This window comes from Canis lupus, chromosome 6, assembly GCF_003254725.2.
Source record: "Canis lupus dingo isolate Sandy chromosome 6, ASM325472v2, whole genome shotgun sequence".
Classification (NCBI taxonomy): domain Eukaryota; kingdom Metazoa; phylum Chordata; class Mammalia; order Carnivora; family Canidae; genus Canis; species Canis lupus.
Window position 1 is genome coordinate 17,530,384 of NC_064248.1, and position 11,689 is coordinate 17,542,072.

The 11,689-nt window shown below is 47.5% G+C and overlaps 1 protein-coding gene and 1 long non-coding RNA gene across 3 annotated transcripts; one reads left to right on the forward strand and one right to left on the reverse strand.

The window, feature by feature from the left end:
- Positions 1–6,630, reverse strand: LOC125755265 (uncharacterized). Its single transcript, XR_007411216.1, has 2 exons — positions 5,802–6,630; positions 1–765 (listed from the first exon to the last, which is right to left on the reverse strand). It is a non-coding gene; the product is annotated as an uncharacterized LOC125755265 (long non-coding RNA).
- Positions 6,631–6,656: 26 nt separating this feature from the next.
- On the forward strand, positions 6,657–10,585 carry DCTPP1 (dCTP pyrophosphatase 1). 2 transcript variants are annotated; one of them, XM_025415858.3, is made up of 3 exons: positions 6,657–6,830; positions 7,531–7,641; positions 10,091–10,585. In XM_025415858.3, the coding sequence occupies exons 1-3, from the start codon at positions 6,730–6,732 to the stop codon at positions 10,389–10,391; spliced, it is 513 nt and encodes a 170-aa protein (XP_025271643.1). In that variant the 5' UTR covers positions 6,657–6,729; the 3' UTR covers positions 10,392–10,585. The 2 variants fall into 2 exon arrangements, with proteins under 2 accessions (XP_025271643.1, XP_025271644.1); XM_025415859.3 differs by having other exon boundaries at positions 6,665–7,033.
- The last annotated feature ends 1,104 nt before the right edge of the window (positions 10,586–11,689 follow it).

Genomic DNA, 11,689 nt, shown 5'->3' on the forward strand with positions numbered 1-11,689 from the left:
TTTCTTTTTTTTTTTTTAATGATAGTCGCACAGAGAGAGAGAGAGAGAGAGAGAGAGGCAGAGACACAGGCAGAGGGAGAAGCAGGCTCCATGCACCGGGAGCCCGACGTGGGATTCGATCCCGGGTCTCCAGGATCGCGCCCTGGGCCAAAGGCAGGCGCTAAACCGCTGCGCCACCCAGGGATCCCGGAAGCTGGATTTCTTAAGACAAAGCTTTGGAGAAGAAATTCAGGCCTTGGTTCTGTTTGTTCACATACACAGCTCTCTGGTTGGAGTGGGCAGTACAAATGGAGAGGAAAATTATTGGATGTGTCCCTGGTCTGAGTCCTCTTAGTTAGCCTAGAAATGGTTAGGGGTTGAGAGCAAGATAGGCATCCATCTTTTTCTTGGGGAGGACCTGGGCAATAACCAGAGGCAGCAGATGGTGCAGGGGACAGGGCCTTGGGTACAAGTCAGAACAATCACAGGTACAAAGGTAAGGAAGGTGATAGAGGAAAGGGAAGCCAAAGGAAGAAAAGAAAAAGGAGAGGAAGTTGAAGTTAGAAGAAGAGAAAGATGATGAAGAGACAGGACAAAAGGGCAGAAGAAAAGGCAGTAATGAAGTGACCTCAGCATATCCCAAACAGATTGAGCTGCCTCTTTTACTTCCCTGTGAGGGTAGGGAGACTTCTTTCACTTTCTGAGGAGCATCAGGGGTGCTGGTGAGCTTCAGCATTCACCTTCCTGGGTGATCTCAGATGAGTCTCTGGGTCTCAGTTTCTGCATCTGTAAAACAGGCACAGCAATACCCACCTGGAGGGGATCCCATGAGGCATACTTCTATAAATTAGCATTTATCAGATATATTCAAGCACCAGGCCCTGGGGAAACAAAAACATGACAATGCTGACAATGCTTCTGTTCTCCAGGAGACTCAGTCTAAAAGGAGATCTAGAACAGGGACACCCATCACCCCAAAATCAAGACAAAGAATGATAAATGTCATATAGGCTAGAACGGAAGTACTATAGAAGGTCCAATTATTTCCTTTGAGGAGGCTTAGGAAGGCTTCCTAGAAGAGGTGGCTTTGAAGCAGGGCTCTACAGAATGAGTAGAATTTGGGTTTGGCTATGCAGAGAAGAGGGAATGGGCATTCTAGATATGAGCAAAGTTAGGGAAGAGGAGAGTGGGGTTCATGCGGCTGCATTTCAGTATCGGTGTAGGGAAATAAGGCTGGACACACACAAGTTGCAGAAGGACTTCTCTCTTGCTCTCTCTCTCTTTTTTTTTTTTTTTTTTTTTAAATATTTTATTTAGGACAGCCTGGGTGGCTCAGTGGTTTAGCGCCACCTTCAGCCCAGGGCCTGATCCTGGACACCGGGGATCCAGTCCCACGTCGGGCTTCCTGCGTGGAGCCTGCTTCTCCCTCTATGTCTCTACCTCTCTCTCTCTCTCTCTCTCTCTCTCTCTGTGTCTCTCATGAATCAGATGGGGGGGGGCAGGGACATAGGCAGAGGGAGAAGCAGGCTCCATGTGGGGAGCCCAATGTGGACTCAATCCCAGGTCTCCAGGATCACACCCCGGGCTGACAGTGGCACTAAACCGCTAAGCCACCGGGGCTGCCCTCTCTCTTTTTTTTTAAAGTAAGCTCTACACCCACTATGGGGCTTGAACTCACGACCCTGAGATCAGGAGTCACATGCTCTTCTGATTGAGCCAGCCAGGAACCCTGGGAAGGACTTCTAAAGGTGATGAGGACTCCCTGGCCTGAATGAGTTAGCCTAGAGATTTCTCAAAGCCTCTGTCATAACTCCCCCTGAAAAACTTAATAAGTACAAATCCCACTAATTATAGCAGCATCATTTCTGCCATCCCCCACTTCAAAACCAACAAGGTCAATGGCTCTACCTCCAATTAAGAATAGCACTGTGATACAAACAAAATACACATCGTCCCAGCTCTCCCAGCAGACACATAAAGGGTTCTCGGAAGCCACCTAGGCCCAGAGCCCCATTACCCCATTAGGGAAATGGTGGCACAGAGAAAAGAAATAATTTTCCTAAGGGCATTAGTGTATAGGTTCTCAATCACCCGACTCTAAGTTTACCATCATACTCTATTGTGTCTGGGACCTTAGCGGCCCAGGTTTCCCTACCCCACCACCACTCACCCAGATTATGGGTCTGCTACTTTGTTCTCTAATCACTGCCCCGTTTTTCACTCCAGGGTTTCCCAAAAGCCGTACTGGGACCAGTTGCACATGGTTGGCTCCAGTGGTGAAGGCAGCCAAACTCTTGCGTAGCAGAAGGGTGGTGTATGCATGCTTATGTTTGCTTGTCTCAGCCTGCCCATCCTGTCATTAAACATTTATTAGCCTGAGAAAACACCTTCGGTTGAAAACACTGGGACACCCAGTCCCTAGGGGGATAGGCTCATAAAAGGCTAATAACAAGCATGAACCAAAAGCCAAGACCAAACACACTGAGGCCCAGATTAAAGCAGGGAGGTTGTGTTGCTAAAATGTGTCTGAGAAGAATGGAGAAAAGTGAAAGGATGTGGGGATGAGGGTACAGAAAGAGTCTGGATGAGGGGGTCCAGATCATGGGGCTAATTATATGTTCAGGTCTGTACCCTTTCCCTCATGACAGCTTTCCCCACCTCTCCAACACTGCTGTGCTGGAGCTGGGTTTGCTTGCTTCTCCAAGAATGACATGGAGCAAAGAACTGGGATGTTCTGCAGGATGCTTGGCAAAAGCCTTACAAGCTCAGTTAGGATCTCCTAGGAGAAGGGCAGAGGCACTCACACAGAGTGTCTCCTCCTTCCTGTCACTCATCCAAGTACTAACCAGGCCCGACCCTGCTTAGCTTCCGAGATCAGACGAGATCAGGCACATTCAGGGTGGTATGGCAGTAGACCTCCTTCCTCTCAATCACCAAGGACCACCTGATCTGTAAGCTCTAGAAGTCCTGTCCCAACTCTTCAAAAATCTAAGATGCTGGGACGCCTGGGTGGCTCAGTGGTTGAGCATCTGCCTTTGGCTCAGGTCATGATCCTGGGGTCCCAGTATTGAGTCCTGCACTGGGCTCCCTGCATGGGGCCTGCTTCTCCCTCTGCCTGTCTCTGCCTCTCTCTGTGTCTCTCATGAGTAAATAAATTCAATCTTTTTTAAAAAATCTAAGATGCAGAGGACTCCTGAGAAAGCCATGTTTTATATTCCAGGAAAAGACTTTGGATCCTTGTCTGGAGAACCTTAGCAAACATCAGAGTAGGTGCTACAGATGGTACTTTCAATTCCCAGATCCACAGGCAGCTCAGTGTTCTGAACTTCAGGCTTGTATGTCCACCTGCCTATGGGCCATCATCTAGATGTTCTAGAGCAATCTTGGACTCAACATGCCCCAAGCTGAATTCATTATTTTCCCTTCCACCCCAACTCCTGGATCTTCTTGTGTCCTCGTTTCAGCAAATGGCAAAATTATCCATCCATTTACTCAAGCCAGAAACCCAGGAGTTCCACAGGACTCCCTCTTTTCTACCAAATCCAATATCCAACTTCTGTGTTGCCTAATCCAGCAGCAACTTCTCTACTCTCTTCTTACCCTACAGTTCAGTAGCATCCAAATCAGATGTCCAGGACAGCCCAGTCTCAGCGGTTTAGCGCCGCCTTCAGCCCAGGGCATGATCTTGGAGACCCGGGAGGGGTCTTAGTCCAACGTCAGGCTCCCTGCTTCTTCTGCTTCTCCCTCTGCCTCTCTCTCTCTCTCTCTCTCTTTCTGTCTCTCTCTCTCCTCTCTGTGTCTCTCATGAATAAATAAATAAAATCTTAAAAAAAAAATCAGACATCCACTCATTTTGGAACACTTTCCTCTCTTAGCCTTTGTTACACAACACTCTCAATTTTCCTACTATGTCACCCATCTCTTCTCTTTTGCTCAACTGCTAAGAGTCAGAGTACCCCAAATCTTAGTCTTGTCTGTCTAGATTCTTGTAGTAGGCATTATTCTCCAAATCCATGACTTTAAATACTATCTAATGACTGAGACTGCCAAATGTAAATCTCTACCCCTGATCTCTCCTCTAATCCTTAGGCTCATAAATCTACTTGTCAAATTTATATGTAGCTTCAGTTAGCTTTATTCTAAATCAAATTCCTATTGCATGTGTGTTCAATCCTGCACCTCATCTTCCTCATCCCAGTATGTATCATCATCATCCACTGTGCTGCACAACACTCAAAACCTATAAGCCATACTTGATTCTATCCTTTCTCCCATACCTCTGATTCAAAATCATCAAAGCCTATTGATCTAGCTCCAAAAACATCTCCCCAGTACATCTACTTCTCTCCATCTTCACTCATCATCAACCTGGCCCAGAGTCAATATCATCTTTTGCTTGGCCAACTGCAGTAACTCATCTCCCTGCTTGCCCTCCTCCAATTCATTCTTAACACAGCAGCCAGAGGACTCATAAAGACAAAATATGATCATATAACTCCCCTGCCAAAATCCTTTAAAGGGTTTCCATAAGACTTAAAATCCAAAATAAAATATAAAATAAAATCCATGGTTGATCAATCTGATTTTGCCTCTTGTCATCTCCCTAATACCATATCCACTCTCCCTCTTGCTCACTACATTCCTGCCATTTTTATCTTTAGATCATGCCAAGACTTTCCTACTATAAGCATTGGGGCTTCCTCTATCTAGAGCTCTGTTCCACTTGATTTTTACTCAGATTAAATGTCACTTTCTCAAAAACAAGTAACAGAAAACCCAGTTAAAAGTGGTTTAACCAGTAAAGGGATTTATTTTCTTAAGTAACTAGTCTTAAATTAGGACCTTTCTGGAACTTGTAAAAATAAATGTCCCAACAATGTTATCAAGGATCCCAGGTCCTTTTTATCTTCCTATTTGCCAATCCCAGTTTGTGGTCTACCTCTCTGCACAAAGATTCCTTCACATACTAACATTGAAAGGTAGAGGGCAGCCCCGGTGGCGCAGCGGTTTATCGCCGCCTGTAGCCCAGGGCGTGATCCTGGAGACCCTGGATCGAGTCCCATGTCAGGTTCCCTGCATGGAGCCTGCTTCTCCCTCTGCCTGTGTCTCTGCCCCTCTCTCTCTCTGCATCTCTATGAATAAATAAATAAAATTTTAAAAAATCTTTAAAAAAAAAGGTAGAAACATCCTGTGTTTTTTAACAAAAGGACTGAGAACTCTTCCCAGAAGACTCCAACAGACTTCCTAACTTCTTACTGTCAAGAGCTAGGCCATATGCTTACCCATGAACTGATCAGGCCAGGGCAATAAGACCATATGATCAATCAAGTAGAGGAGGGTGAACCCCAGAATAAAATCATGCTTGTGCAAGAATGCAGAAGAGGAAAAATAAATAAATAAAAAGGAAGGAAGGGAGGAAGGGAGGGAGGGAGGGAGGGAGGGATCCCTGGGTGGCTCAGCGGTTTGGTGCCTGCCTTTGGCCCAGGGTGTGATCCTGGAGTCCCGGGATCGAGTCCCGCGTTGGGCTCCTGGCATGGAGCCTGCTTCTCCCTCTGCCTGTGTCTCTGCCTTTCTCTCTCTCTCTCTCATGAATAAATAAATAAAATATTTAAAAATAAATAAATAAATAATAAACATAAGTCTTTTAAAAAATGCTTATAAGAATCATTTGAAATAACACATATATTTGAGCACTGGGTGATGTATAGAATTGCTGAATCACTATATTGTACACCTGAAATTCATATAACACTGTATATTAACTGGAATTAAAATGAAAACTTAATAAATAAATAAATAAATAAATAAATAAATAAAAGCACCTGGGTGGCTTGGTTGAGCATCTGCCTTTGGCTCACGTCATAATCCTTGGGTCCTGGGATCAGTCTGGCGTCAGGCTCCCCAGAGGAAGCTTGCTTCTCCCTCTGCCTATGTCTCTGCTTGTGTGTGTCTCTCATGAATAAATCAATAAAATCTTTAAAAATGAATGAATGCAGGAGGAGTAAAGGCAGTAGAGCTGGTAACCAATATGCTTACCCCATCTTCCCTGGCCATGCAAGCTAAAGTTGCCCCCACTTTTCACAGTGTTTAAATTTTTTTCTTAGTACTTATTATCATTTGAGGCAATATAGTGCAGGGGTTAATAAAACAGATTCTGAAAACAAATTGCATGGAACTGAAACCTGGCTACTACTTTATATGCTGTTGAGTTAAATTACTCAATCTCTTAGTTTCCTTGCCTGGAAAATGGGGATAACGATGATACTACCTACCTCATAGGGCTGGTGATTAAATATGTAAAGTGCCTAGAACATCTACCCGAGCTCCTGTATCCTGGAGACATTCTTGTAGCCTTATAATAAATTTCCCTCTCTGTCTTACAGCCTCCGTTCCTGGGGTTTTCCACGGAGCGCCGCACCCCCTTCCCTGCCCGGTCCTTTCTCTTTGGCGCCATCTGGCATCCCCAAGAGAAGCGACGCGCCTGCGCCCTCTTCGCCCTCGGCCCATTGTGTCTTCCCCGACGAATCCGGTCCCTGTACCTTTAAGATGCTAGGCCACGACTAAAGAATCCAAGGCTGGAGGGCAAGGGGCGGGTTTCACAGTAAATTCCACCTAACTCATTGGTCTTTCCTGCGGCTCCGCCCCGGGAAGCAGTCGTGAACGCCTGTGATTGGCTGGGGGCCCTAGAGGCGGGTTCCGAGTTTGGCGCGGTGTTGTCCCGTGCGTCCCGGCTGGTGCGTGGCGGGCAGCATGTCTCGGGCGAATGGGGACGCGCGTGGGGACACGGTGGGAAACGGCACTGCTGCTGCCAGCCCCTTCAGCTTCAGCCCGGAGCCCACACTCGAGGACATGTAAGCTGTCCCTGCCTAACCTGGGGAGGTCGCCCCTTTCTCCCTCCTATTGGGGAGGGCCCTTCCACGTGGTCTGGAAGAAGGCTAGCCGCTGTGCTGGGGTCCTAGCTCGCCTGGCTGATCTCGGGCGAGTCATCTAACCCCCTTATCTGCAAAATGGGCTTAGTGCTGCACCCCAGAGGCAGGGGAAATGGTGATGCCCGGTGAGTAATAGTAGAACCAGCCCGGGGGAAATTGGGCTGCTACTTCTGATGCTGCTTCTGTCCGGCCTCTGCCCTCCAGGAGCGGGTGCTAGGACGTGGGCAAAGACAGTGCTGAGAGATGGGTGATATTTTTACTGGAGGAAATCAACGAGGGCTTCTTTGGGAAAGTGCCCCTGGAGCTTGATATGCAGAGAGAGGAATATTCCAGGTGTTCGAAACTGCAGAAGCAGCAGTAGGAGGTGGAATAATAGAAAAGAGGATATTGTGAGCTTTCGATAGAGTTGAGGGTCTGTGTAAGGCGCACCTACTTTATAGATGAGGAGTCCAAGCCCCAAAGAGAAGAAATGATTTGCTTAAGGCCATCCACGGAATTCACTGCAGAATCCCTGATACTTCTGCGGCGATTACATATCACTGAGATGCCCTCCGGGCTCTGCGTCTTCTTTCCCATTCCCTAACCCTGGCACCTGGACTTCCGCCCCTTTCTTCTATTCCAGCCGCCGCCTGCATGCTGAGTTTGCTGCTGAACGAGACTGGGGCCAATTCCACCAGCCTCGGAACCTCCTGCTGGCCTTGGTGGGGGAAGTGGGGGAGCTAGCAGAGCTCTTGTGAGTAGATGGAAGTCTTTTTGGAAGAGTCTGTGTGTTATGGGGGAGGGGAACATTTATCTGCTCATGAAATATCCATACTGGGCTCTGTGCCTGGGTATAGAGATGACTCCCCTGTCCCTGCCCTCTTGGGGCATCCAGTTGCCTGGGAAAGAAAGGTGTGAGAACAGCAAGGCAGGTCCAAGTCTTAAGGTATGGTGGCAGCCTCTGGGGTGGACAGGAAGATGTTCTTTGGAAGACCTTCTGGTGGCATTCCAGACCTGAGAACCATTTGCAAAGGTAGTCAAGTGGGCAAGGGCAAGTTAAATTCAGAGAGATTCTGAGACTCCTTCAGGGTAAGCCTTTCAAGGGAAAGCAAGGCTTTTGCATCTGTTTTGTTGTCTAGCATGTCCCACGTGCCTGATGCACAATAGGCAGTAGGTATCTACAGAATGAGTGATGGAGCTGTGGAAAAGAGGGTGGCAATAGGGACCCAGAGTGACAGAGCTGGACTTAAGAAGTGATGGAGTTTGGACAGAAGACCTGACCAGATTTGAGTGCTAGAAAGATCACTGTGCCTGCAGGGTGGATTGGGTCACCAAGAAAACTGGGGCAGGGGAGACCAATGGAGGCCAGTACCGATCAGGCAAGACATGGTTAGGCCTAAACCAGGGCACTCAGTTTGGGGATGGAGAAATGTGTGTGAGGGCAAGCCGTTCATTCATATGAACATCAGCTGTGGGCTAGGTCTTCTAGAATTAAGCCTTGAGGGCAGCCTGGGTGGCTCAGTGGTTTATCCCACCTTCAGCCCAGGGCATGATCCTGAAAACCTGGGATCAAGTCCCATGTCGGGCTCCCTGCATGGAGCTTGCTTCTCCCTCTCCCTGTGTCTCTGCCTCTCTCTCTCTCTGTTTCTCATGAATAAATAAAATCTTAAAAAAAAAAAAAAAGAATTAAGCCTTGAACAAGATACACATAGTTTCTGGGGCACCCCACCAGCCCAGTCTGTGAAGTGTGAGACTTTTTTTTTTTTTTTAAGATTTTACTTATTTATTCATGAGAGAGAGGGAGAGGCTGAGAAACAGGCTCCACGCAGGGAGCCCCACCCAGGCTGCCCAAAGGGTGAGACTCTTGATCCCACAGTTGTGAGTTTGAGCCCCATGTTGGGTGTAGAGATGACTTAAAAGTAGAATCTTTGAAAAAAGAAAAAGACATGGTTCCTGACTTCAAAGTGCAAGGAGACTAACAATAAATAAACTATATATATATATATATATATATATATTAAGATTCATTTATTTGAGGGAAAGAGAGCAGGGGGAGAGGCAAAGGGAGAGGGAGAGAATCTCCAGCAGACTCTGCTGAGCAGGAAGCTCGCCTTGGGGCTCAATCATTGGGGCTTGATCTCACAGCCCTGAGATCATGACCTGAGCTGAAATCAAGAGCCGGACACTTCACCAACTGAGGCACCTGGCCGGCCTTAAACTAATTTTAAAAGATCAGGAATTTAAAAAAATAAAAAATAAAAAAATAAAACAATTAAATAAAAGATCAGGAATTGCAATGAGTTCTATCAGGAAAATAACACAAGGTGATGAGAAAGAAAGTAACAGAAGGAGAAGGCTTTTCTTGAGGAGGGGACATCTGTGCTGAGACCTGAATATAGGAAGGAGCAGCCATAGGAAGATGGGGGAAGCAATGAGAAGAACATTCACTCATTCATTTTAAAGACTGTATTTATCTATTCATGAGGCAGAGACATAGGCAGAGGGAGAAGCCGGCTCCCTGCAGGGAGCCTGATGTAGGATTCGATCCCAGGATCCCCGTATCATGCCCTGAGCCAAAGGTAGATAGATGCTCAACCACTGAGCCACCCAGGTGCCTCTAGAAGAGCATTTAAAGCAGAGGGAGCAGCTAAGTGCAAAGGCCCTCTGACAGTTCGGGCTGTTTGCCAGACAGAACAAGCCAGAGTGGCTTTAGGTGGAGAGAGAGAAGAGAGGGGTGGATAATGACTTTGGAAGAGGCAGGAGACAACTCACGCAGGACCTGAAGGGCATGGTCAGCGGTTTGGATTTTATTCCAAGTACAGCTGAATTCTAGCAGTGCAGGGACAAAGTGTAATTTGTGGATTTAAAAGATGGTACTGAGCAAGAGTTGAAGATGAGTTAGCAAGCTTTCACAGTTGTCCAAGTCTGGGGATTAGTCTGGAGTAGCAGTGGCTCGGCTGGAGAGAAGTAGAATCGGGTCTTAACAAATGAGATGTTTTCTTAACCACTGCTTGGCTCAGGTTGGGACACAGAAGCCTGGATGAGTCATCTGCCTAAGGCCCAGATGGTTGAGTTGCCCTTGAAGGAAATTCCTAAGAGATGGGAGTTCACTGCTGTAAGGACTGGGGTGCTCCTGAGAAAGGTGGGGCCCATCGTCTTAGCTAGCATCTGTGTTTGTGCCTATCTCTGTGTTCTGCCTCCAGTCAGTGGAAGCCTGATGAGGAGCCTGGCCCCCAAGCCTGGTCCCCCAGGGAACGGGCAGCCCTTCAAGAGGAACTTAGTGATGTCCTCATCTACCTGGTAGCACTAGCAGCCCGCTGCCATGTGGACCTGCCCCAAGCAGTGCTCTCCAAGATGGACCTCAACCGCCGGCGCTACCCAGCACATCTGTCCCGTGGCTCTGCCCTCAAGTATACAGACTTGCCCCATGGGGCCACCTGTGAAGACCAAGCTGTGGGGCCTGCAAACCTTGACCGTGAGTCCACAGGCGAGGCCTCAACCTAGAAATATGGGCACAGGACTTGCAACTCAGCATGGCATCTGAGAAACAGAAAGTGGCCTGGCTGTGGAACTTTGTTCTAGTCCTTTTCTAACAGAGCATGGGTTTAGGGGCCTTACTTCCTAAGGTCTGAGGCCCAAGAACCTCCAGAAGACAGCCTCCTGGTATTTTTGCTCTCAATAAAAGTTTTGGTTAGCAATTTCTGGATTCTTCCTGGAGTGACTAGGGAGGCTCTATTTCAGCAGGTACTAGAGAAGGGCACCAGGGATGCTTCCAAGCCCAGCTCCCATGTTTCTCTAGGTACCTCCCACCTAGAGGGCAGAGATCTGATTTCTAGCAAGATCCCTGTCTGATGTCATGCAATTCCCTTACCCCTTCTGGACATCTAAAATTTTTTATTTTTAGATTTTATTTATTTGAAAGAGAATGAGCAAGAGAGAGAGAGCAAGCACAAGCAGGCGGAGGGGCAGAGGGAGAAGCCAACTCCCCGCTGAGCAGGGAGCCTGGTGTGGGGCTCGATCCCAGGACCCTGGGATCATGACCTGAGCCAAAGAAAGATGTTTAACCAACTGAGGCACCCCCTCTTCCGGGCATCTAAAGGGGACTGGCGGGTATATGTAGTGTTAGTTAAGGGCCCAGGTTCTGGGGCTAGACTCTTCGGGTTCACGTGCCATCTTTGATACTTACAAGCTGGATGACATTCATCAAACTACATTTATCTTTCTGTGCCTTGGCTTCCTCATCTAAAATGAAAACAGTATCTACCTTATAGGGTTGTAAGGTTTAAGTAAGTTATCTTTAAGTAGAGTGTTTAGAACAGTGCCTGGGGAAAAAAAAAAAAGAACAGTGCCTGGTATGTAGTAGGGACTTCCTAAGTTTGTACTTAGCTGTTTGCTTTTTCAGCTGAAAACTTTCAGGGGCCCAGAGCAGGAAATGTCAACAATTAAAAGGGTCCTGGGCCTAAAACCCATCCTCATCTATCAGGATCCCAACCCTGTGAGCACCTAATGCCCCTCTCTCTGGGCCCCCATGACAAATTGGAGTCAAGTGTCTAAGGTGGAGAATAGAGATTCCTCTCCTCTTGAAGAGGACCTCTTGCCTCCTCCCCTGTCCTCCCAAGGCCAACTTCCACTCGTACATCTAAAAGATAACATTGGGTGTATATGATTTACTCGTGAGACCTCAGGCACATCACTCCCTTTCTGGGATACCCATGGCCTGCCTTCCTCACAGAATGGAGTAATGCTGGGGGAAAAACCTTTAAACTACTTTTTCCACCCCTAATGAGCCTATTTCCATGTCA

What these genes read in the sequence shown, in the direction of transcription:
- DCTPP1 (XM_025415858.3), top strand. Translation starts at nt 6,730, where the DNA reads ATGTCTCGGGCGAATGGGGACGCGCGTGGGGACACGGTGGGAAACGGC. An exon ending in GAGCCCACACTCGAGGACAT is followed by an intron (nt 6,831 to 7,530) that starts GTAAGCTGTCCC and finishes CTTCTATTCCAG; the next exon opens with CCGCCGCCTGCATGCTGAGT. An exon ending in GGGGAGCTAGCAGAGCTCTT is followed by an intron (nt 7,642 to 10,090) that starts GTGAGTAGATGG and finishes TTCTGCCTCCAG; the next exon opens with TCAGTGGAAGCCTGATGAGG.